Raw genomic sequence first — 26,120 nt, 5'->3', positions numbered from 1 at the left:
ATCCGACAGTCTATCGAGGGGTTGCCCACGATAGTAGATGAATCAGTGAAGGTACGCGCGAGGGAACCGGATGATGACACAGAACGTAAGAGACAACGATTAGCCAGGTTTAGACCGTCAGCTTGACGTAATACCCTATATCTTGTGTCTTTGTGGATTGTATTATGAGAGAATGGATATGAAAATGAGGGGGAGCCTACCCGCCTTATATAGCACGGGGTAGAGTTGTTTATATCCCGATCGGTTTACAAGATAATAATTACGGAGATTGCGGGATCTTGCATATCCGAGCAGATTATCCTTCGCCAAGGATCTTTGCGTAACCTTGCGAGGCACGCTGACCTGTGAGGCACGTTGACCTGTGCCATGCTCCGTGTGGCGTATTATTGTGGGCTGGACCTCCCCTGACGGCTCGATCCATGTACAGCTATGTGGGTATCGGTTTTGTACCCCGCACTCACTGGGGTTAAGGCCCTGTTTAGTTTCCAAAAAATTTCAACCAAAAATATCACATCGAATCTTGCGGCACATACATGGAGCATTAAATGTAGACGAAAAAAACTAATTGCACAGTTTGGTTGAAAATCGCGAGACGAATCTTTTAAGCCTAATTAGCCCATGAAAAGCCTTAAGTGCTACAGTAACCCACATGTGCTAATGACCGATTAATTAGTATTATTAGATTCGTCTCGCAGTTTCATGATGGATGATGGATTATATAATTTATATTTTATTAGTATTCAAAATCCCCTCCCGACATCTTTCCGACACATCTGATGTGACACCTACGAATTTTCATCTCACCAACTAAACACCCCCTGACTTTGCCGGACGTGCGCACTGGCACTCTGACAGAGTGACAGGGAAAAGCTACGTGCAACCTTCGCTGAATTTCTGCCGGAAGCCGCCGAGAAACCGCGGCGTCACCTTCCTTCCCTCCGGCGTGGCCACAGGCCACAGCCACGTACTACGCCTGTCGCCGCCGCCATGTGGCAGGGACTCACGCGGACAGTCGCACTCACTCGACGGCTCGACGACGCCAGGCAAGCAAACTTGCCCACCACAGTCACGAATCTTCAGCGAAAACACGGGCGCGCTGTAGCTTGTAGCCCGTAGTCAGTAGCACAGCACACAACCAAGGCAAAACAGCAGCGTCCGGTGGCAAGCAACCGATCGAGAGCCGTGGCCGCTGGCAGTCGCAGTGCACAGGTAATGTCCGTGGGTTTTTTCTCTGAAAGATCGCTAATGGCCGTGGTTACCACGCGGACACGCCGAAATGGGAACTCCTTGGACCGAAAGCAATGCAACTACGCAAGTGCGAGAGAATCTCCCGGTGAAAAAGAAAGACCGGCCGGCCGGCCGGCCCGGAATAATAAGCACTAGGAGCTAGCTAGGCCCCGCTTGTCTGCGACATGGCACTGCCAGTGCCGCACACTGCCGGGCCCCGGTGACCGGCCGGGGCCCAGAACCCAAAGACCAGTCCAAGTGTTTGGTTTGAACCAGAACGCCAGTCAGAGGGTAATCAATATTCTCTGGTTAGTCTCTACGTTTTCTTCGGTCATCGGTCTCGGTCCGGTCCAACCCGAAATGATCCCGTTTTCCCAGCTTTGAACAGAAGCTTGCCTCCGTTTTCCAACTCTATATAATAAGTAGCCTCTCCCCCACTGTCGCTGCCACACTCACCACCGTGCTCACACACACTGCCTGCCTTAGTGCCTTCTCTTCTTGCCTTCTTGGCGAAGTAGCTACCTGAGGTGAGCTGAGGTCAGGGCATGGACGGCGGCTACGGTGGCGAGAAGAGCGCGCTGGCCTCGGAGCTGGCGCAGGTGCTGGCCATGGTCCGGGAGCTGGAGGCGCGCATGGACCAGGACCCGCTCCCGGCGGCCGCGCGGGAGCTCTGCGCCGAGCTGGCGTCGTCCGTGGACAGGTCCATCCGCATCGCCAGGTCCTGCTGCGGCCACTCCCCGGCGTCCAGGGCTGGCAGCCCCCGCAGCGACGGCGGCAATGCCACCGCCGCCCAGTCCAAGAGGAGGCAAGTCGATCGGTCTTCGGACGATCTTGTTTGTTTCGTCAGAGTACTGTACTAAAACAAACACGCGAGTAGCAAGCAGATCATGACTTGGCAATTCGGTCGATCTGTATTGTACCGCAGGAAGGGGACGCCGTGCGTGAGGAGGCAGCTGCGGGCGGCGTCGGTGCAGGACGCGGCGGCGCTGGACGACGGGCTCAGCTGGAGGAAGTACGGGCAGAAGGACATCCTGGGCGCCAAGTACCCCAGGTCAGCACGCACACGTCACGCCCCACACGTCACTCCCTCATTCCCTTGCACTGTTGCACCAGACGACTCCTTGACTAACCGACGGCGCAGATCGAGCGACGCTGACACGTGTGGGGTGGGTTGCAATTCGATCGCAGGGCCTACTTCCGGTGCACGCACCGCCATTCGCAGGGCTGCCTCGCCACCAAGCACGTGCAGCGCGCCGACGGGGACCCGCTGCTGCACGACGTCGTGTACCACGGCGCGCACACCTGCGCCCAGGCCGCGCACCCCAGCGCCCAGCAGCTGCGGCAGGAGCAGGAGCTGCAGCTGCAGCCCGGGCACGGGCACGGCGCCCAGGAGGACCAAGACCAGGACCAGGGAGCCTCCCTGCTCGCGCTGGAGACCGAGGGCCTGCGGGCCGGTCTGCTAGTAGAGCCCATGACGCCCTACTCGTTCGCCTCCGCGGCTGCGGCTGGTGCCGGCGCAGACTTCGCCGGCTGCTTCCCGCTCCTCTCGCCAACGGGCTTGGACTGGCAGCTGAGGAGCAGCCACCCGGCAGGCAGCCTCGGGGTCGGCATCGGCATGGGCATGGAGTTCGAGACCCAGTTCGAGGAGCTGTTCACCACCAATGCAACGGAGCCCTTTCCATGGGACCTCTATGCGGCCAATTAGATGGGGTATCTGAAGACAAAATCTAGGTAAATATCATATATGTGCAGCGCGTACGGTAGCTTGTTTTACCGAATTCCGGCATTAGTATTAGCTTCAGAGTAGACTAGAGTGTAGTAATCTTCTGCTACTATCAACAGCTGGGTACTGTTTTGCCTTGTCCATGCAAACCATGATAACACAGCTTCAAGATGATATGAACTACCGGACAAAGCCCCCAATAAACGTTGTACCCAGCAGGCTATCTGAATGTAAATGCTATCTGAATCTAAAGATAGGAGCAAAGATTGAGACCAAGCAATCATGTTGAAGCACTCAGAATCAGAATGTCAATAATTGTCCCAATGGAAGCTGTAGTACCATTGCCTATTACACACTGGACACTGCAACTACTCACAACAGCGTAACTGGAGACTGCAACTACACAGAATTGCAGTAGACACATTGTTTTTTCTCAGCATATGCACAAAGTTGATTTGCCAGATTTCTTTACACCCAAAACCTCATTACTAACTAGTTGAGCAGAAGAAGAAGCACGCCCCCTCCTAGTTACTGAATGCACCATCAGGGGGTACTGATAGACCTATCTAGACAGAGCTTTTTTCTTTACTGTCTTCAGAAGCTTCAGAAATCCTCCCATTCGTGTCCTCTTTCTCCAGCTTCCTCAAGGCTCCCCTCAGCCCCAAAACGATAAATAGATTGGTAAGAGTAAGTAGCGATTCCGCGCTCCCGTGGAGCCAGTCCACATTAGACAGCGAGGTTCCATAGTGAACTTTTGCTGCAATGGATATCATTGTATCAATAAGTGCACACGGTGTGTATAAGCAAAGAATATAAGGATGGTGAAAATTTTATGGCACAATTACCATAAATCCCAGCAGGTACTGCTCCAGGGATAAAAACCGGTGCATGAAACAACATGGAAACAATTAATTGCACTGACATAATGTTCTGCTAGACAGCTAAATAGTCAGAAACAAAACATAAAATTTGAAATGTCAGACGACTTGCAAGGATCACTGTGACCTTGGAATCAATTGGTCCGTAAGCTCCAATCACTAAACTAATTCAGTTTCAGGTTGCTTCCTTCTGTAGAACTTTAGAGCTGACTACACATCTCTCTGTAATTAAAGCTGCATAGAAAATCTCTTCGCGTGACTTCTCCCCGCCTAGCCATCTAACGACACTGGAATAGTGGCCAGAAAGCAAAGACTGTCTCCAAAAAGGAAAAGGTTGAAGATATTTGTTTCAATTAGTCCATTTTAAGACTACTGGTATTTTTATCTGTAACCTCAAGAATAAGAAAGTTAAAGATTGGTCTTTGCCCTAATACTCACTGTTTATTTGTTTCAATTGGTCCAGACTACTGGTATTTTTATCTGTTGTAACATCAAGAATAAGAAAGTTAAAGATTGGTCCTCTGATTATTCTAATGCTCAGTTGCTCACTGTTTATTTCTTTCAATTGGTCCATATGTAAGACTACTGGTATTTTTATTTTGTTGCTGAGGCTTGTATGAATGCATGTCTTTTCACAAAAAAAAAAAAAGAATTTAAAGCAAAGCAACAACAGCAGTACAGCACCAATCTTCACCATCCTATGCCTCACGTGATATTAACTATTTCGCTTTAGGATCCGCAAACTTATCTAAAAGAGGTATACTGGAGCAAAAACCTATGTGATCATATATGAGCAAGCCACTGAGATGTTCAGTTGCTTTTAGACTAATTTATCTATTCCACGTAGTGTTCAACTGCTAATATCTGTAACATCTTCACAATGATCTAACCGCGGAAGTGGAACTTTAGCAAATGTACCTGACAGACACATAAATTGCCCTCACAGTTTCATATAACTTCTCTGAATCGTGCATACAAAAGTCTGTATTAAATTTTCATGTACGTTTCTGTAGACAAGCTAAGTACTGATATACTAAAATCACCAACTTGTATGTTAGAGTACACTTATCAGAACAATAAATCAAGTTATAAGCACATTACTACTACAATAAGTACACAGTAGTACAGTACTTACTAGTCATCTACCGATGGCAATTGGCAAAAGCACAACTTGTGCATCAGTGCATCACCATCCCATTTGCATAACATGTGCAGTCAAGGTGTGGGGAAATGGGGAATTATTACACAACACTACATTTGGCCAAATGCTGACATGCGAAACTAGAGTAGGGAGATAGATGGGGATGGGAGAAGTAACGCGTACTGGTGGCGCCAACGAAGGCGAGGAGGAAGTAGAAACCGAAGAGCGTGAGCCGGGGCGCGGTCTTGGACCTGGTCATGAAGTAGAGGAATCCCAGGTAGGGGAAGAGCGAGACGGCGAAGAGCTGCGACGCCACGCTCTGGGAGTCCATCGTCGGCGCCCACGGATCCACGGGCAGCAGCCCGCACCGCACCACCGCCGCTCTTTGCGGCCTTCGCCTAGTGGTGCCGCAGGTGTGCCCCATGCCATAGCTTCCTCCAAAAGTCGCCGTGGGGAGCCGCCGCGACCGTGCGCACGGGCACGGCGGCGCGCCGCAGGTGGTCGCCAGCATTTGGGCGTGGTGGGGGTGGAGGTTTGCCGAGTTTGGGTGGCTCCCGTTGCTCCCCGGATGATGATGCACCTAAATGAGCCGGATAACAGTAGTCAGGACGAGCCTTTCAGCCCAGTAAGGCTTCAGAGTGGGCCGTGGGTCCATGGGCTGGAAAAATATCACGCGCCGCTTCTCTCGTACAGGGTCCTTGTTAACCCTGGTATTCTCTCTCGCAAAAAAAAAACCCTGGTTTTCTCTTGCTAAAAAAAAATGGTGTGATTTTCCTCCTCGATTACAAAGTCGAATTGTTAACCTCCCTCAATTTTAAACATCGTTTTTTTTTGCACTGGGACAGATTTGGACAGAGGTTTTATCTGATGGGACGCCAAGTCAACAACACCACATCAGTTGCGTGGGGTAAATCAAACTTTGTTGATAGTTTATGTTTTGGTTAAAATTTTAGTTCTGATTTAATATTTTCATAATTTAGATTTCGTATAAGTTATAAAATTGTTACAGATTAATCTATTTTTCTATTAGGGCCCATTTGGATCCTTGAAATTGAATTCATTCTAATAATTATAGTTTATACATAGATTAATTAAGCCAGTATAGTTGTATCTGGAATATATTTGTTTATTTATTGTTAGGCATACAAGGGATATACTTATATATTGTATTTCTATTTAGGGAAGTGAGTTGAGGAGTGTGCTATAAGTTGGAGAGTATAATTATAGCATAGTGATCTATAAAATCCATTTCCATCTCCCACCCTATGAATTTGAGATAGGCTTATTTGTGAGTTTGGAAAAGTTATGAAATGTCCAATTCCAAGCCAAATAGCCCAATCTATTAAGTAGATTTGAATTCCTCTAAAACGAAGGGATCCAAACGGCCCGTACAGATAATACAGAAGAAATCAATTAGATGGCCAGATTGATGAAGTTTCCATAGTTTGATGGTCACCGATATTTGATTTTTGAATTAAAATCGGAATCTCGCAAACGATCAAAACGGATTTTACTCCATTTTTCAAACACCGGACAACCGGATGTGAATGTCCATCCGCCGTGTAGATGTAGATGTAGATGTAGATTCGATGGCAGGAGGGAGATAGAGATACCGATACGTCCAGATATCGTCCAGCATCACGGCCAACTGCGGTTAACTACTTTCCATAATTGGGTTAGAAACATGTTACTCTCAGTCACCATCTAAACGAGCAAATTGCACGCCAGCGTGCAATTGATGCTCCTCATATCAAAAAAACTGTGGTGTGGTGGTTGGTGCACTATATCTAGCCGTTTTAACCAATTTAATTAATGACGGCACGTCAAATACCATACCATCACAAGCTACTATTGCTCGTTCTTTTCTATATGTCATATTAGCTTGTCAAATATTACTATTTTTTGACCATATATTTTTTAAAAATATATATATATAGTTTCACAACATATAAGTTACGGAGTATATATTATCAAAGTATTTTTATAGCTAAAACATAAATCTTATATCATAAATTTATTTTTTAAAAACGATGGTCAAAGATATTATTAATTAACATTTGATTTTAGGACAAAGGTGGTAGGAGGAATATTTGCGCAAGATCGGCTACGACGCGAAATGCGTTGAGTTGATCTTTCACGGAGCGTCCACGTCCATTCCAGTTCCAGGGTGGAAATTAACTGATTAGCTGAATTGGAACTAGGAGATTCCCAGCTGAATCTAGCGTGATCTAGCTGGCTCGATTATAAACACGGCAGGCAGTGATCGTCAGGGTTCCCGTGGCGCTAGCACGAATAATGGCCGTGGACCGGGCCGAGGAGGCGGCGGCGGAGCCCAGGAAGCCGGCGGCGCAACCGCCGTCGCCGTGGGACTGCGGGAGCCCGCTGTACGACGCGTTCGAGCTCGCGTCGGTGCACCGCGTCCTCGACATCCACCTGATGGCGCTGCCGTTCGCGCGGCGTCCGTGCGACGCCGACGACGCCGCGGCGGTCCTGGCGGTGGGCGTGGCGAAGAGGGCGACCGCGCGGAGCCGCCGGCGCAGGCGGAGCGCCGTGGGCGTGGCCAAGGCCGCGACGCGGACGGGCAAGGCGGTGCTGCGCTCCATCATCTGCGGGTCGGTGGCCTGTGGCCGGAGGCTGTGACTGCGAGGACGCACCAGGAGCCCGCCCGGCGCCCGCCGGTCGTGTTCGCGCGAGCTGCCACAGCTAGCCCGCTGCCTGGTACTGCTACGGCTACGGCGTCCGTGTCGCGCTGCTGGGAGCAGGTGGAGCGGAGCAGGGCAATCGGGCCGGTTTGGATTGGAATGATTTGGATGGAGATGGTTGGACAAAATGTTACCGTCCATCTTCCAAGTTAGATTTCCATTGCCATCGGTTCCTTTTCCTTTCAGACCCGTTTCGTTTTCAGTTCGTCGTGTTGACAGCGTGCGCGATTATTTATTTATATAAATTGTCAGCGAACAGTGACGAAAATACCTCGTAATAGTAATTCTTAACTCGTAAGCTACTTTCTGTTCTATGTTCAATACACTGCTACGCAAACTGACGTCTCAAATAAAGTTCAGTGAATCGATCTGCTGCCTACTGCGCGAGCTTGTGTAAGGGCCTTTTTGGCAGCGGATCGGATTCAGCTCCTCCCAAAATAGCTTCGACTCTAACTGGAGTTTCTCTAGAGTAGCTAAAGCACTTTTCAAAAACGATTAACAAAACGGATCGGAGAGGAATAGCTCCACATTCCTGTTGGCTTCAGGGACGGACGAAACCATTTTCACCGGCTCTAATAACTGCATCCACTGGCGCTTCAGTTGTATGGATTCAATGACACGACACCCATCTCAAACAGCGGCCGCCGATCCCTGGTCATGGATGTATGTATCCAGTCCAGGTCTTTTCTTCATTCTATTCGTTCGTTCAATCAGTAGCGCTTCAAACGTTCATTCAGAGAAAAAAGTCCAACAACGGTGGTTCGGGGTTCGGAGCTCAGAAGAACGAGCAGGTGGTGGTATTCAGTATTCACACCGGAGACAGCCATTAGCCCATGGCCGTATACTTAGGTCTGGTTTAGTTCGCGAAATTTGGATTTTGGGCTACTGTAGCACCTTCGTTTTTATTTGGCAAATAGTGTCCAAACATTGACTAATTAGGCTTAAAACGTTCGTCTCGCAATTTCCCACCAAACTATGCAATTAGTTTTTCTTTTCGTCTACATTTAATGCTCCATGCACGGGCCGCAAACATTCGATGTGACAGGTACTGTAGCAACTTTTTGGATTTTGGGGTCCAACTAAACAAGGGCTTAACTAGCTCCGCTTCCGTTTCAAATCATAATTGACTGTACTTTCAGAGGGGGCAAAAAAAAACTACAGTTTCAGAAGAAATGCAGCTCGCCAGTGCTTTTCAGACTGGGTGACGGATGGGTATTGTCATGGGTGGTAGATGGATGTGCCCTTCCCCGATACTGCAAGCGCAGCGTTGTTCTTGTTCTTGTCCCTCACATGCGTTTAGCATGCAGTTGACGGGCACCGGTTCTTCCGGTGTGTTTGGTTTCCGGTCGCTTCTAAAATTCACTGTCACATCGAATGTTTAGATATTAATAAAAAACATTAAATATAGATTAATTATAAAATCAATTACATAGATGAAGGCTAATTTGCGAGACGATTTTTTAAACCTAATTAATCTATCATTAGCATATGTTACTGTAGCGCCATGTTGTCAAATCATGGACCAATTAGGCTTAAAAGATTCGTCTCACAAATTAGTCATAAGTTGTGTAATTAGTTTCGTTCGTAATTAGTCTATATTTAATACTCCATGCATGTGTCTAAACATTCGACGTGACAGGAATCTCCTCCGTCTGCTGCGCAACAAAGAACAAACCCCTAGCCTCGGCTTCACTGCTTCAGTTCCCATGCCTCGTGGATCCATCCACCATACAGAACAGGGCTCAACCTGAAACTTAGCAACATGCCAGAGCATCGCAATTTCTTACAGTAATGTCTGAGAGGCTAACAGGCCAACAGCTGAGCCCGCTGCAGCCATTGGCCGGAGCAAGCAAAGCAACAGACTGAAGAACCGTAGCTGAGAAATGTCAAGAGCATTTCGGTTTCAGGGAACGGATGCGTCGTCGACATTCAACGGCGCAGAATGGAACAGGCTGTCCATCCTGTCCCGCGCTTCCTCCGGAAACCTGAGATTTTAGGCCTTTTGGTTCGCGCCCAGCCCAGGCAGATCCGCGGATGCGTATTGAACCGTTGGGATCCTCAGGCAACCAGCAGAGCTCATTGTCCTATCGTCACTGTATTGTTTGACTGGTTGCCCATCTGTGTCAGCAAACTAATTCTGGTTCTGCCGTTACCTGTTGACGTTCTGCGGTTCGTCCTCCGCGGAGACTGAAATTTCGTACTTGCTGGTGAGAATGTACAATGATGTAAGCACCTTGGTCCGGAAAAGAATCCAATCTTCGATTCAGAGAGAAAGAGAGATTTCTGAATGGAGACACCGTCCATCCCCAGGCTGGTTTCATTTGTGTCGCCGCAGTTTGGTGCTGCTTGTGGCCTGCTGCTATTGTCCGAACATTCCAACGATGGCCGTACCGGACAGATTTTTGGGGTTTTTGTTTTCGTTTCAGCAAAGTGGAGCCCAGTTGAAGCAGGTAGTACAGTTGAGGCCACATGCCTACCGTACCATGGCCTTGTTTAGATCACCTTCAAATTTCAAGTTTTTTCACTCTTTCTCCATCACATCAATTTTTGGACGCATGCATGGAACATTAAATGTAGATAAAAAAATAACTAATTGCACAGTTTGGTTGTAAATCACGAGACGAATCTTTTAAGCCTAGTTAGTCCATGATCAGACAAAGTTTGTCAAATACAAACGAAACGTGCTACAGTGTCTAGATTGCAAAAATTTGCAATCTAAACCAGGCCCATACTACCATACCACAGCAAAACGTTGCACGTGATTGATGGGAACCAGTAGTCTCCCCATGGACCACCACTGTCCACTGCGAGGCATCTTTCAGAAAATCAAACGGAACGAACAGGCAGACAGGTGCATGAGGATTGCAGAGAAAATCTTCCTCTGTTTCGTGATCCCATTGCTCTGCTCTGCACTGTTCATCAGGTCATCCATCTCAGGCTGCACGCAACGCAAATTCAGGTTCAGGGTCCAGCTCGACAGAGCCCGTGCAGTGCAGTGCAGACTGCAGACACGCTTCTGAAATCTGGGCCTCAGGAGATTGCTTGCAGCTCTCACACAATCATCTCTTTGGAGTAGGCAGTAGCATACAAACAGAAGAGAATTACTAACAAGAAACAGAGGAGATGACTCATAAAAGTCGAAGACGCTCTAATGCTTATGCAGAGAGAGAATCAGCGATCAGCCTTTACAGCTCGTCGATCAATGCGAAAACACACGACGATTCAAGTATTCAGATACAACTAATCATGGCTAGCAGGCCCGGTTTTCTTGGGCATTTTCGTCCTCTTCGTTTGGCTAGCCATACTTTTTTAGCCAACGAATAATATTTTTCTCTCTCAACAAATCATCCGACGGTTCTTTCAGGCATGGCTTATCAGTCAAGCGAACCGAACATTTATTGCTCATGGTATATATATATATATATATATATATATATATATATATATATATATATATATATATATATATATATAATGCGAGGTCCACGCGCGGCAGCCATGTCCAAGCAAGGACCTTTATGTCGTTTGGTCCCGGTGTCCATGGCGTCCCGCCGGCTACAAGTTAAGCATCTCCCAGATGAGCTCCGGGTCGAACGACGGCACCTTCTCCAGCGGGCAGTCGCCGTCGGCCGAGGCGGCGCTCACGGACAGCACCCCGTCGGGCGACCCGTACGACGTGGTCGACGTCTCGAAGGTGGTGGTCGTCGTCGCGGCGCCGTCGGAGGCGACTGGGCGCGCGGCGTCTGGTTTGTTGGCGGCCTCGGTGCCGGAACCGGAGCGGGCGCTCTCCTTCTCCTCGCGCTGCTTGCGCGCACGCGCACGCGCGCGCTTCCGCGCCATGCGGGCGCGGATGGCCTGGATCTTGGCGTCGACGGCGGCGCGGAGCTGGCGGAGGTGGTCGGGGCAGTCCGGGTCCGGCCCGTCCATGACGCCCGGGAAGTTGACGCGCGCGTACTCGCCGCGGAGCCTGTAGGCGGCGCGGTCGTAGGCGTGCGCGGCGGTCTCGGGGGAGTCGTAGGTGCCGAGCCAGACGCGCACCCGGTTCTGCGGCAGCCGGATCTCCGCCACCCACTTGCCCCACTGCCGCTGCCGCACGCCGCGGTACAGCTTCTGCCGCAGCATGGCCGCCGCCGCCTCGGCGTCGTCGGGCGGCGCGGCCGGCGTCTGGTGGGGCTGGAACTGCAAGCTTGCCGAGGCGGCGGAGGACGTCGAGGAGGAGGAGGACGAGCAGGCAGCGGCGGCGGCGGGGGCGGGATGGTGCGTCTGCGGCTGTGAGGCGGCGAAGTGGCGGAGGAGCTCGCACTGGCGGTAGTAGACGCTGGAGCCGAGCGGCGGGATGGTGACCGGCGGCGGGAGGTGCGAGAAGACGGTGTCGAGGGCGCTGGTGCCGCCCGGGGAGGAGAGCAGCAGCGAGGACACGGCGGAGCGGACCTCGCCGGGGAAGCTGCTGCCGGTCGGGGGCAGCGTGCGGAGGCTCGCGTCCATGGATGGGCTTGCTCCGGCGTGTGTGGTGTGGTGTGGGCACAAGTTGGAGTAATTGCGGGAGGAGGTTGTTACGGCCGTGGCGGGAAGGGCATTCTGGGGACGATCACTGATCCTTCTGCACGGGCTGCCGAATTGCCGATCAACATGGCGCGCGCCAGGTGGCCTTATATAAGCCAGGAGTACCTCTGCGGTTTTACCATTATACCCCCTGCCTGGACGACATGTGAGCCGGGTGACATCGTCATCTGCAACAGTGGCGCTGGCGGTGCCAAAAGAACAACTGGTCGGCTTTGCAAACTGTGCAGCGGCAGAAGTCAACTCTTGCTCAGCAATTCAGCATGTCTACACTGCTTAGCCGATTGACCTTCCATCATTCTTTGATCAGATTAGGATGGAGTGATGCAAATTTGACTTGGTTCACCGCGGTGTCAATGTCGAATTGTCATGTGTCAACAATACATGGCAATAATATTTGCTCCCAAAATTCTCATAAGTCATAATGTCCTGCTTATTTAGAGATAACATAAAATATTCAGTGTCTCGAAGAAGTTAGAGGACTGCTACTGCTAGAGAGGCTTGAAACCAAGTCATTTTGCCATTGGACTGGTAGTGGTAGGTACGGGTAAGGCCATTTCTCTCTCTCTCTATTATCCCTTTTTGACTGCAGCACGTGTTGGACCTTGGTTAACAATAATAATGGAGAGTAAACTACAAGCTACTACAGTTGGTTACCTGCGATGCATGAGCCTAACGACCTCACCTCAAAGTAGCAGCAGCACAACAGTTGCACTTTTGTGTGCGTCATGGTGACTCATGCCGAGGATCAGGATGGGCAGTTTCGGGTACGCGTCTGCCAGGTGGGGTGGATGAGGCGAGGCACGTGGCGACGGGCCGGCGGACGGGGTCGTAAGGCCTCTTTGCTTGAGGTTATCGGTTGCAGCTATAATCTATACTATTTTTTTCTCGTAATAAAATAATTTTAGTCGATTTATCAGCCGACTTTCATACCAACCGAACAGACCCGTAGCTATGGGCTAGGGGTAGCAGCATCAAAAGGTCGTCAGTCGGAACAGAAGAAGAAGATGAGGGGAGGATGAGCCGTGACGAAGGCCCCCAAAGGCAAACTTTTAGCATTTACGAGGACTGTTCGTACTCGTACGTTGCTACGGGACAACTAAACTTTTGTACAAAAAATCCACGAACCGCACCATAAAATAACAATCTTATAAAATTAAATACCGACGTTAAAGTGACATTTAATCCAAAAGACAGAGTTCTGAAATTAACACAGTCACAAAGAGTGTGGTGTTATAGGCTCACAAACTCTGCTGTATAGACATTTCCGTGATACGGCTAAAATAATATTTTATATCAGCAGAAAGAAATCTCCAATATTCATTTCTTTTGTTCGCCAATAAATCCACGAATAGGTTTATGCTCGTGCGTCGCTACGGGATTAGATTTTTTTTTTTGCAACGGGATTAGAATTTTATTTCAATGTGTGTTTTGGAGGGCTCAAAGCATAATAAATTATAGAAATACCAAAATAACTTTTTTTGACAGGTAGAAGTACAAGATTGAGAAGCAAATCGTCAAGCTTGTTTGGCTAATCTATGAGCATCTTATTTAAATGTTCATCAATAAATCGTGGAAAGACAAAACCAATTAATCAAAATGCACAAGTGGAAAGTATGTCAAGTTTCAAAAAAAGTGCCATCAAAACCAGCACAAGGAACACACATAAATGAAAATGCACAAACACATGAGTGATATACATCCATATGACCGTTGATCCCAGTGTCCAACTTCAAGGCGATAAGCGCTTGCAACGTGCAATACATTGACATCATATACGACTCCTTTGCTTGGTGATACCCGAATCCTCCTTGCACAAAGCTAAAGTAAAATCATATATCTGCTACTGACAGACAAGTACTTGTCTGAGATCAAAATGAGGCCACTTGTCTGAGATCAAGATGAGTCACGAGGCAGACGAACAACTCCCAACTATAGTGTCATTTCATTACTACAACCTTTACTTCTAAGGGAATGTACTCTGAGCGATCCAGCGGCAACCAACCACACTCACTTCTTGCCTTGTAAAACAAATAGTCATAAGTAAAAATATTAATTGTCTCTCACTTCAGCCTCATTTGAGCAAAATCTTTTTCTTCACACAATGGAGGAGCAAGCTGTCCAACATCATAGATCATTACCATCATTCAGAAACATCATTGAGATGGATATGGTCCGGCTTAATAGCTAATCTGCACAAACTAGAAATTATATTACCAACAGTATTGAAGACAATGTAGTGTAACTGATATGATTCAGTGATCAACTGATCATCATAAAAAATGACCGTGGTGGTGTGGTTTCAAGCTGTGACAAAATAATATATCGGTCTCACCTTGGAGGTTTTTCTTTAGTCTCCTTTTATTTGAACTATACCTAAGTGGCATGTTCTAGAATCATGACAGCACAAAAGTGGCCATATATATTTTAAAAATAACAGAGACACATTTTTATTGGAGCATGATCATTAAGTAAGCTAAATTGCACAAACCATCTAACTGGAACAACTATCCTAGATGCTTCAAGGAATAATATAGCCATAAGTAGTTTTTTTTTTAAAAAAACTCCCTCTAAAACAATGCCCTTCCCTCCCTCTGATCTGGCTCTCCCTCTCTCCATTTCAAAAAAATAAGAACGGTAAAAATGGAAGCAGTTAGATAAAGTGGCTAATTTAAGATAAGTAATGAGGTGATAGTACTTTCTATAAAAACCTTGACTCACGGTTAATTTGATCAGCAGCTTGTTCTCAATTCAAAAGACAAAGCAATTGATGACAGTTCCAAACTTTTTATATAGTTTCTGCTAAAATGACAGTGCAGAACTGCAGATTGTTTTTCCCAACCAACAAGCTAAAGCCATTGATTGAGAACTACTAACAAAACAAAGGCATAATGAAGCAAGCTGGAGGATATGAGATCGGCACAGATAGACGGGCGTACCACATCAATTATACCAATATCAATTTCTTTGGCAAAATTTTCCCTCCTCTTCTCGAACTGGCTATGGTCTGAACAAAAAGAGTAGAAGTCAAATTAGCACTATACACGCAATTAATCAAAGCAAAATAATACAGAGAATTTGCCAAGAAACCTTCTCACTGAACTCCCATTCCCTGCAGGCAGTGCATCATGGGATAAGAGACAATTAATATGAGCAAGGTAGAGCAAGCTGACCTTGGAGGTGCGTAGGTGCTAGGATGGGTCTGTCTCTAGAGCAGGTAAGGCAGCGAGGGGGCGTCTGGTGTGGTGGCTTTGCAGCAGAGGCGTAGGAACCTGGTGTATATCATGGCATTGGGTCCGTCTATGGAGCAGGCAAGGCAGCGAGGAGCTAATGACGGCGGTGGCACTTGGATCTTAATGTTCTTGAAGTAGCTTGCCTTGCCAAACCCTTCCTAGGGAAGAGCCTGTTTCGTGAGTCATTCGTCTACTCAAATAATCATAGTTCATGCTAAACTAACGATCCACTATAGTTCTGCAGTGACAGTATAGACCAAAGAAAAACTGGAATGGATGCCACGTGATTTAGCTAATTGCAAGAATGCGGCAAAGATGCAACAGAAATAATCACAACGCTTCCAAAGAAAGGTTGCCTATTATTATACATAGTATATTGCCCATGCTAACGCTACGGACCATAATTGGGATGAAAGATGCTACAATCACGTCACCAAAGAAACAATAGCCAAAGCTAGAGCACAAAAATCATTTCCACGCATACTTGTGAAGATCATCTTAATTGTCGACTCTCCTACAAAATTTATAGCAACTTTCTTACAAAAATTACTACAGAAACAATATTCTAGATAGTAGAAATTGAGAGTAATAGAACTTTTATGTGGATAGAAATTGAGAAGCAAGACCAACCAAAGAAGATGGCAAGAATTGTTGTACCCCTTAAATAGGCCACAAGCTGCAAGGACCTAACATGAACTTAAAATATGTCGAACTAATCATTGAGCACCCCCATGTCCAATGTAAAATCAGGCCAACTTCATCTCAGCACTTTTTGTTCATAACCATGCATAAAAACATTTGAACTCAAGCTAACAGAGTATAAAAAAAGGGAAAGACAGACGCTACAATATATGTAGGACAATTTTTTCAATGTCAGCTTATTTCTTGCCAAGAAGTTGCCTCATCCTAGCTTCCCAGCAGCCACACTTGTGCAGTGTCACGCCACGACACTTTGAGCTCCCCCTCACGAACCCTGTGCTTTGGTGCCGGAGTATGTGCACAAACTCCTCCTCAGTGCAATTCCTCATCTGAAAAGCACATCCATCAGTCCACCGCGAAACTATCGATCATGGAGAAACTATAGACGCCACGTGATATTTTCATGCAACTATTAACCGCTTCAAATCTAGGAGAAATGGAGAACATCTGTCCTTTATTTCCATGTGTTTGGTGACTACGGGACGAATCACATCTAGGAGAAATTAGCATTTATGAATCATTTGAACTTAGGGAAATCAAATGAGAACAAATCAAGTACAGCCAATAGATCGATCCTCGTTGCAATGCCACCAGACAACCATGCCTCCATGGCTCCACCTATAGTTTCAGAGAGAACCAGAAATTTATGGATCAATAAGATTAATGGGAAATATGAACGAACATCACAAAGATAAAAAAGAGAATCGAATCAAATTGAGTGGATCAGGGTATGGATGGATCTTGGATTTAGCCATCAGCGACATTGCGTATCTACATGATGGAGCATAAAAACTAATAACTGTGATGGAACAATGCCACATATTCACTACACCAGGCAACACATTTGACAAAGGCAAGACGAACGTGTTCGTAACATAGACGAATATACTGCCTAGTATCTGAAGATCTCATCAATAATCGCTTCCAGTCTCCTTCCATGGAACACGCATAAAAAGAAAAGAAAAAACCAAACTCTTGGATTACGAATCAGAAGGGGCTCAGGGAAGGGAGAGAGAAGAACCTGCAGGTGTCGAAGCACAAAGATCCAGTGAGGGCACCGCCGCGTGGCACGGGACGGGCCGGCGAAAGCGGCTCCGCATGACTTGGCGAGGGCCGCCGCCTTGCGGCCTGGGACAGGGCTACGAGCTAGCCCCCGCGCGTCCTCGAGCGCCGCCGCACCGGCCGCCGCGGGGCGGGCGCGGGCGGCAGCGATGCGGCGAGCTGCGAGTGAGGGGCGACGATGGGGGTGCGGCGGATGCAGACGACGGTGCCCGGCCGCACGTGGAGCGAGGGCGCGAGCGAGGATGAGGATGCCCGCGCGATGGCGATGATGGCCGTGCAAGATAGGTGTCGCGAAACTACCGGGTGGACGAATCACGCGATGGCGTGGTTTCCTTTTGAGCTCTTTCCTTTTGTGTTTTTATCGCGGGCGCAGGCGTAAGAGCGTCGACTCGCGGATCGAAGGGGAAAGGCAGACCGACGGAGCGATGTTTGGGAGAGAGGAGACGATCGCACGGGGAAGGATAGGGAGGTGAGGCGAAGTTTGTGTCGCACCAAAACAGTGTTTGCTCTTTAGTCTTTTTAGTTGTAAGAGATTAGTTACAGTGACAGCGTCCTCTCCTTTCGGGCGCTATGTTTCCGGCGAGCCCTCCTCCGCGACGTCGAGGCTGTGCTGTGCTGTGCTGGAACCCGTACCCGTCCAGGCGTCCACCGTGAGCCGGGCCGGGGATGGACGGTAAGACACGTCGGCAGCACAAGTAACCGCCCCCGGCCGCGGCAGAATGCTCACCGGCGAGCTGGCGGCTGATGGACGGGGCGGACCCCGGGAGATATGTCCCGAGCTGTGCCAGCAAGTGCACGTGTGCCGCGTTCACGTGGTGTACTCCTCCCTACCTTTTGAATTGAAATTGATTGCTTGCTTGACGTACACTTTCGAAATGAGATTTCCAATCTTTCCGGAGTGGAGAGAACAAAGTTGCTCATTTGAATCTCCGTGCGCGGTTCGCATGTCAGTGATCTTTTGTCCACCTTACGAATTGATTGCTCTGTTGATTTTTTGCTTTGCTTCATCTCTCTACTGACAACGGCTACTCACGAGGAGCTAGCTAGCTAGCACCGTGCCTAGTAGCTATGCAGTTCGTAGCTTGCTCAGCAATTGTGGAAGAAGGTGTCGTGTGCAAGACAAGAGTACGTGGTGCTGGTTTCGTGGTGTCCCGTGGCGTGATCCTGGTCTCAGATGAAACGAGGCTCCTGTTCGTTTCTCTCGCAACAAATTAGTTAGAATAGTACTTCAACTTCGACTTGTTTTTTCAAAAGTAGTCTCTTGATGATGGTGAAGCTAGCAAGGCAACCCGAAAGTGGTCTTTTGTCATCTTGGGGACGGGGAACGGGGTCGTTCACACGCTAACTAAAACTAGCTCACGTTCATTTCACGGTCAAACACCTTTTTTTGTGTACCAAGCAACAGAACAGAGAGGGACAGTTGCGAGCAGCATGCCACGTATTTGCGCTCTAGAAACCTTGTTTTCCCATGGTGTACGTACATCACTGAGTATATCTGCATAATATGCTTTCAATAAAAAGGCTACAATTGTTTGCTCTCCTTTTTTTCTTGGTGTTTGTACATCCTTTTTTTTTCTTGGCCTAGACCGAACAAACGGTACGGAGTAGAACCTACCAGTTTACTTTGGGGGCAAACAAAAGATAGCTTTGCTCTTTGTTATACGTTGTGAGCTGTAGTTCCTTTGTTTCATATTAGTTTTAATAGATCCTCCATGAAACATGTCATGGCTGGCAGGGCTTTTATTAGAGCTTGTAGATGTTAGTAATATTTTATTTAATATAAAAAGAAAAAAGCAAACTTGGTCGGAATTTGTCTGAACTGTAGTACTCTCTCCGTTCCAAATTATAAAACGTTTTTGGCTTTAATGGTGGATGAAAAAAAGGAAGAAGAGATTTTCTAACTAAATTTGGAGCGATCAGCAAGAATCCAGACATTAATGGCAACACAGTACAATCATTCAAATTGGCCTTGAACGCGTACGACGTCGCTGTGGCAAGGGAAATGGTAACAGTGCTTGCCAGCCAGGCAGGCAGCTCAGAGGGATCAGTCGCCAGGAATGGAATGGATACGAGTACGTGCCAAGTCGAAGTGAGGCCGTGGCTGGGACCACGACGGCGGAACCGTTTCCGTGTCCGTGCCTGTGCCTGTGCCCCCACACCCACAGAGGCCATGACTGACTGACTGACTTGTTGACGACCGATCCAGGTGTCGTACAAGCGTGACGAACTGCAGAGCAAATCCCCGACCGACCTCGACCTAACCCATGTCAGCATCCAACAGAACGTCCCGGAGGCCGGGCCGGCCATGCATCATCCTTGAGGCCCGCATGGCTCACGAGCCAGGACTGCCTGACTGATTGATCGCCAAGAATTTCCAGCTGTTCACACACCCGTGCATGCTGCATCTCGGTTCTGTCTGCCGCTGTACTTGCTTCGCTCTCTCGGCATCTGAACTCAACTCTGTGAAGTGGTAGGCCGGGCTGGAGTTCAGCAGCAGACCAACCCTGAACCTGAAATAAACCCATCTCTTCAGGTTTCCCGAGAGTTTTTCAGAATGCACAGCACACAGGCCGTGGCGTCGTGCACTGGAGAACTGTGCATTGGCACTGCTGTTTGGTTGCACCGCGCGCTGCAATTCCATCTTCCATGCACGAGGTCTATGTCTAGCACACTAGTAGTAGTACGTACTACTACTAGCTCTGGCTCTGAAAGTCTGAACGGATGAAGGAAAGGAAGTACAGCCAGCCAGTACCAGTGTCGACAGTTGAGAGTAGGACCACAGAGGCAAACGAACAAAAGTTTGGTCAATGGTGACACGTCCCTCTCGGATAAGGATTCGGCCGACTGAGGAAGGAGAAGCACAAGTCAATGGCCCGTGGCCGTGTAGGGCAGAACAGGACGGGGGCACGAGCGCACGACCAAAGGCTATTTTCTCCATGTGATGCCGCTGCCGAGCTTTTCCGACTCCGCCTTTCTGGCCTTCGCCGCCTTGCGGATCACACGTCGCTGTAGCTACGGCAATCCTGTCTGCAGTCTTCTGGCTTCCGAGCTCGCCTGGTTTGCGCGATCCAGTCGAGCAGGGATTTATTAGTTTCGCCGGCTTCATTGCACTGCCTTTTTGGATTGATGGATGCCCAAAAGAAGTTCTTCTGTTGACCGTCTTGGGTTTGCGTTGCATGCGACGGGTCTATGCAGGCTTTCTTTCTTGCTTTGCGACTTTTGAGTGTTCGGGCAGTGCAGGCCACTTGTAGGGGTACGTACGTGTTCTGTGGTCGCCCTGCATCCGAGCCTAGCTGCCAGGCGCCAGCGACCATAGCAGCGTGGCTGGCACGAGGAGGAATTCGCCATGCATGCCTGACGAGGGACGAGAAGTCCTTCCTCACCCATGGATGGACACGATTTGCTACAAAACCTATGCCAGATAAAAGCCATGTATTTTCTGCTCTCTCGTGTCGTCCGCGATATGGACCGACTGACTGATGGACACTGCACCGCGCAAAAGGGGCAATGCCAACAGGGTTTTCAAACCGGCGGTCAGAGGCAAGGCGAGCGAGCGCGACGGCCGCACGTCGCGGTCCCGTCCCCGGCGCGCGCGCGTACGTGTCGCCGGGCGGTTGGGTCCGCGCGGCCGCCCACGGCCGCCCCCGCGCGCTCGGCGCGCGCTGTCACTCGTCAGGGACGATGGGGCCATTTCGGCGCCGAGAAGGACGACGCGGTCGCACATGCCGGTCGCCGTCGCGTCGCGCTCGGCGCCGGATGCAGCCAAGCGAGCGCTTTTCCGGGGGAACTCCTGGCGCGTCGTGGTGGCTCGCTTTACCTCTCGTTATCCCGTAGCCTCCATCTCTTGCTCATTCGCTCTCGGATCGGACCGCATTTAGCGACGGGTTTTTTTTTTCTTTCTCCTAGCGTCGCCAAGCAAGGCGGGCGCCGCCGTGCGCGACGGCGGCGGCGGCGGCGACGACGACGTGTATGCGCGCGACGGGGCACGGCACAGGTGTCCGGCACGCGGCCGACGCGACGGCCGGACGGCGAGTGCTGTCCGCGTCGGCCGGCCCTTGCTGGTCAAACGGGGAGAAAAACTCGCCCCCGCCGTCGGCTGCCTGCCGCGCCCGATCCGTGCATCCGTCCATGGTTGCCTCATTGCCACAACGGCACGCAGTTAGTTGGGAGGTGTAGGATCGGTGAATGACTAGAAAGCAGGGCAAGGCGCCACAACGGCAGGCAGTTAGTTGGGAGGTGTAGGATTGGTGAATGACTAGAAAGCAGGGCGCGGCATTGCCGCGCCATGGCCATTGATGACGTAGGGCTTAAAAGGTTACCTTTTGTATCCCACAGTCTGATTTGGATGTCATTGACCATATAATAAATGGGTATACAAAACATGTAAGAATAGACAGATGATGTCGGTAGAAGTACAGCGTCCTAAATTTTATGTTCCGCGTCTAAAATCCTGAGGGATGCAAAATCTTTTATGTGCAGACAAATAACCTAAAGAAACAATGAAAGATAAAAAACAAGCATTGTTTTGGAACATGGGAATTTTCTCCCCTTAAGCCATTGTTTTACAAAATTTACAGTGCATCTTCATTTCAAATTCTCTCCCGTTGAGCCATCTCTTGTACAATAGTTAACCATAAAAAGAATTGCCACAATTGAACATTTGGAAACAATTCCTTTCTTTAAAACACCGGTGCGGCTTTGGTGCACCCACCACATCCTCCTTGGAGTTAATCCCCTAGAAGCTGAGAGCGAAATTTGAATTCATAAACACAATAACAATTGAGAGTGAAAGATTAGTGGCTAGAAGTATATGACATGACTCACCTGACGTGCATATAATGTCACAATACAGTGGCTAGAAGTATAAAGCAGGATGACTCACCTGACATATATGTGTATATGTCAAAATGTAATATCCTTATATAAATATTGATCTAAACAAGCTTGTGGAGGGAAGAGAAGAAATGAATCTGTCATGTGATTTATCATAAATACAGATAATAAGAGATTTTAGTCAAAAGGTAAAATACAGAGCTATGTATCGGAAGATGGTCTAGAGAATTAGGAGAAAAGGTGCCATCAGAAGGCACAATCAGGTATAGCAAAAAATGCAGCTATGAAAATAGAAAGTACATGTTCGTTTAGAAATATCATGACGGTTAACAGGAACATACTGTTCAATGCATTTTTTGTGGACATGCTGAATATTTGATTTCCATGCTTGGTCAGCTTCTACCGGCTCCCCATTCAGATAATGTGACAAAGAGTCAGTACATTGTAAGTTATAGTTTGGATTAGATTCTTCAAGTATACATTAAAGTTCTGCAAGACCAATCTTAGTGACTTGGAAAGGATGACAAAATTCACATTTTCAGGTGCTGACCATGGACCTATGGTTGTTTATTCTGTATTTGTGTTCAAGATCATATTAGCATCTTGCATTTCAAAAATATTCATAAAGGAGTGCAGACAGGAAATGACTCTTACATTATGACTGATCATTTGATCATTTGCCTCTTCAATTCTCTGTTATGGTCATCCATTACATTTGGCTCTCTTTTCAATGTCGTTTGAAGAGGTTGTGTGCTTATTATCTGACAGAGCAATACACATTTAAGGGTGGGTCTACAGAAAGTATGTTTCTAAATAACTTCTCAAAAAAGAAAAGAAAAAAGAGGCTGTTAAGAACTTAAGATATAATAGAATTTCACCTGTTTTCGTTCAAGGTCATTGCTGCCACAATCCTAATCTCGAGGGCTGTCAGGAGATTGTGACTTAGAATGTAAGATTACATCTCATTAGATTTCTTGACCCCACTTCTGTTTCCTGGTCCTGATGTTCCATGAGATTCCATCTTTGTAACTCAACAAAAAGAAAATATTGCCACATTAATCGGCACTTATTCTGACAGGCCATTAGTTATTAACAATGCTAGAAGTCCAAATTATGTAAGAATGAAGGTAAGTACCAGGAATGTGAACACGAGGATCCAGCTGTTCGACCATGGTGCTAACTCTAGGGCTGAGGCTCTTGTGAATGCTTACTATCGACTCAAGGTGAGAAGCTGACCTTAAATCTGCAAACATGGTAGGGGTCAAGTAAAGAACCAAGGCATCAATTAGAACTCTGCGAAACAATTAGGCAAGCCATGATGTACATTGAGAAGAATAATTTGATTTGCAAATGACATAGATTTAACCATTCAAAATATGTGTAAGGGCACACTTGCTGGAAACTGAAAGAAAGAAGCAAACTTGTCGGTCTGTCACAACGCGTGCAAGGCAAGATGCCAAGATGAGTAGAGAGCGACGAGTGTCCATCATCAGAGCCTGAAGACATTACCTGCAAGATGTGTTGTAGCACGGTAGGGCTGCACCCAACCCAACCCCACGAATGCAGCTACGAGCGCTACGGCATGTGCGGCAATACGACGAACACTCAGTTGGGGTGACCCGTGGTTGGAGATGCAGAGGCGACGATAGGCAGAGCAGCAGCAATTCCAGCCGTAGAATTCACCGGCACTGCCTCGTCAGTGGGCTGCGCCCGCCTTGTCGGGAGCTACATCTGCGGCTCGGTGCGCTTGGCTCAGTGTGCTGCCTCGCCGGTGGGCGATGCCCGCGCTTTGTAGTTCGCAGTGGCAGTCGCGTCCTGCTGACCAGGTTGCGGCGCGGCAAGCAGAGGAGGGTGGAGCATAGGGCCGATCTGTGAGCGGAGCACGACGGACCGGCGTGCGCGGAAGGGAGTGGCGGCGGCGACGCGAATGCAGGCGAGGTGGCGAGGCCGAATCGAGAATTCAAGACGAAGCGAGAGGATGCGACAGGATTGTTACCGGGCGCTATGGACGGGGACCCACCAGATCCACGATCGGACGTTCCATATCGTGTCTTGGCCAGATCCAACGGTTCAAGGTCTAACGGGCGACGTGGACCATTTTACTGTAATAGATTTAAGTAATTGATAATTTATTTGAAAAAGAACTTAGGTACAAGTATTGGTTTGCTTGTTGTATTTCCGGAAAAGGTCAATGTTAGGGGAACGGGTCATTCCAATAGATTGCAGCTGATTATATATTGTATGCCGCAGTTCCTAGTATTGAACTCTGATTGACCAAATTATTCAAGAATGGGAGCATGTAACAATGATGCAGCAGAGCCAGTATTATTTAAATTTACAAACTGAGCTATGCGCACCTGTTTAGGTTTGGTGAACTTGTTACACCGGGGTTCGTTAACTATGCTTGTTTTTTGCGCTATATTACTATAATTGATAGAATGTTATTCATACGTGGGTTAATATATATAGGATCGTAAAGCCAATAAAATCACTCAATCGTTTTATTTTATGCGTGGTAGGGGTAAGCTACCGAAAAAATTTCATAGCAATTTGAATAAAGAAATTAACTCTATTAATTATTTATAGAAAACTCTAGAGAAATCTAGATCCACATTAATAGCAAAAAAAATACACTAAACCATGTGATGTTATGTGTTTACAGTGCAGTGCTAGTTGTGTAGAGTTCAACAAACTTGTTTTGACATTTTTTATTTTTATTTGTTTTATTATGTTCTTTACAATTTTTCAACCGTTTTAGATAAATAATAAATCCGTAGGAAAATATAAAAACGTCGTCGGGCTGAATTCGACCTAGTAAGGCCCAGGTCCGGCGATATATAGGCCCGAGCGGGAGGCAGGCCGGCCCATTTAAAAGGCCTGGATTGAGGGTTGATTTCGGTAAAGTTCGAGGGCTTTTTTGGAAAAAAAAACTGAGAGGAGGTCTATACTATGAGTTGATTCGACTAAAGTTCGAGGTTTCTTTTGTAAAAAAAACAGGGGCTCGCACGATCTAGTCAGAAAAAGCGGATGACGTGGACACGTTACCTCGCCTTCTTTTGGTAGCAGGATTCATATTAAAAGATCGGTGACCGGATGGATTGATGGATGGAGCCTGCCCGTGATTGTGTGTAGGCAAGCAGCCGGCGTTGGCGACGTGGCGTCCCGGCGGAAGGCCACGCAGGCAGGCACGGGAGCTGACGGGCTTAATGATTGAGCCGTGCTGTCCGAGGGGTTTTGACTCGCCACACGTACTATTGATGTGCTGCTCCCTTTCGGACCAAAGTCGTGGCTGGCATTAACTGACCCGGTGGCTAGCGTGCCATGCTGCCAGGGGAATTTATACGCGACCGATCTGCGTCAAGGCGGAGAGGTGAGGTGGCGGCCGTGGACGCGATGATGCGCACGGCTCAACTGCTCGGGCTGTAATTTGATTTGTGAAACGACAGACACACTGATTAGTTGTTCTTGCAGTTGCAGAGACGAACGGTGTGCCGACGGACGCAGGACTGCCATCTCATCTCTTGCTTGTCCGAGGATTCCACATTCTACTGGCAGTAGTAAATGAGCAAGCTACGATTGGTCCACGTACACTTGTAAGGTGACACGGATCGTGCTCTAACCATGGAGCTTCGGCTTGGCACGGTCACGCTCTCAGATCAGCCTCTCACGGACGGCCCTGCTTCCCTCGCCGAATGGAAGACGGTAGACCACGGTCACGGACGTGGTGGGCTTCTCTTTCCTCTTTCGTTTTCTCATCATCAGAAAACTGATGATGGCCATGGGCTTCCCTCTCGTATCGGTTGGTCAGAGTCGCCTGCTGTCAGCCGCGGCCCGCGCGCACCACGGGCCACGGCCCACGAATCAGCGGTTGCATAGGTTGGACCAGTTTTAGTAAAATTTCGATATGTAACTGATGGCCCAGAACGAGTCCGTTTTAGTTCGCGGGCCGAGTTATTATTAGATCTTAAAGGACGCCTGGACTCTTAAGAAAATTAGTGCTTTTTATGCACGAGGCGAAGTTTATTATTGACCGATGAACAATCTTATAATCTTATAAAGCAA

The 26,120-nt window shown here is 48.2% G+C and overlaps 3 protein-coding genes across 4 annotated transcripts; 1 reads left to right on the top strand and 2 right to left on the bottom strand.

Annotated features, from left to right (window-relative positions):
* Nucleotides 1-1,696: 1,696 nt before the first annotated feature.
* LOC136512445 (transcription factor WRKY19-like) lies at nt 1,697-3,054 on the top strand. Its single transcript, XM_066506407.1, has 3 exons — nt 1,697-2,032; nt 2,153-2,278; nt 2,416-3,054. The coding sequence occupies exons 1-3, from the start codon at nt 1,773-1,775 to the stop codon at nt 2,930-2,932; spliced, it is 903 nt and encodes a 300-aa protein (XP_066362504.1). The 5' UTR covers nt 1,697-1,772; the 3' UTR covers nt 2,933-3,054.
* Nucleotides 3,055-3,240: 186 nt separating this feature from the next.
* On the bottom strand, nt 3,241-5,519 carry LOC136512446 (uncharacterized). 2 transcript variants are annotated; one of them, XM_066506408.1, is made up of 3 exons: nt 5,153-5,519; nt 3,796-3,813; nt 3,241-3,707 (listed from the first exon to the last, which is right to left on the bottom strand). In XM_066506408.1, exons 1-3 carry the CDS (start codon nt 5,478-5,480, stop codon nt 3,517-3,519), a joined length of 537 nt encoding a protein of 178 aa, XP_066362505.1. In that variant the 5' UTR covers nt 5,481-5,519; the 3' UTR covers nt 3,241-3,516. The 2 variants fall into 2 exon arrangements, with proteins under 2 accessions (XP_066362505.1, XP_066362506.1); XM_066506409.1 differs by lacking the exon at nt 3,796-3,813 and having other exon boundaries at nt 3,245-3,707.
* Nucleotides 5,520-10,922: 5,403 nt separating this feature from the next.
* LOC136514269 (ethylene-responsive transcription factor ERF061-like) lies at nt 10,923-12,287 on the bottom strand. The gene has a single exon (XM_066508257.1). It carries the CDS (start codon nt 12,154-12,156, stop codon nt 11,227-11,229), a length of 930 nt encoding a protein of 309 aa, XP_066364354.1. The 5' UTR covers nt 12,157-12,287; the 3' UTR covers nt 10,923-11,226.
* Nucleotides 12,288-26,120: the final 13,833 nt, after the last annotated feature.

This window comes from Miscanthus floridulus, chromosome 16 (assembly GCF_019320115.1).
Source record: "Miscanthus floridulus cultivar M001 chromosome 16, ASM1932011v1, whole genome shotgun sequence".
NCBI lineage: Eukaryota > Viridiplantae > Streptophyta > Magnoliopsida > Poales > Poaceae > Miscanthus > Miscanthus floridulus.
Note: the sequence above shows the minus strand (reverse complement) of the source record. Positions and strands in the feature narration are given on the sequence as shown.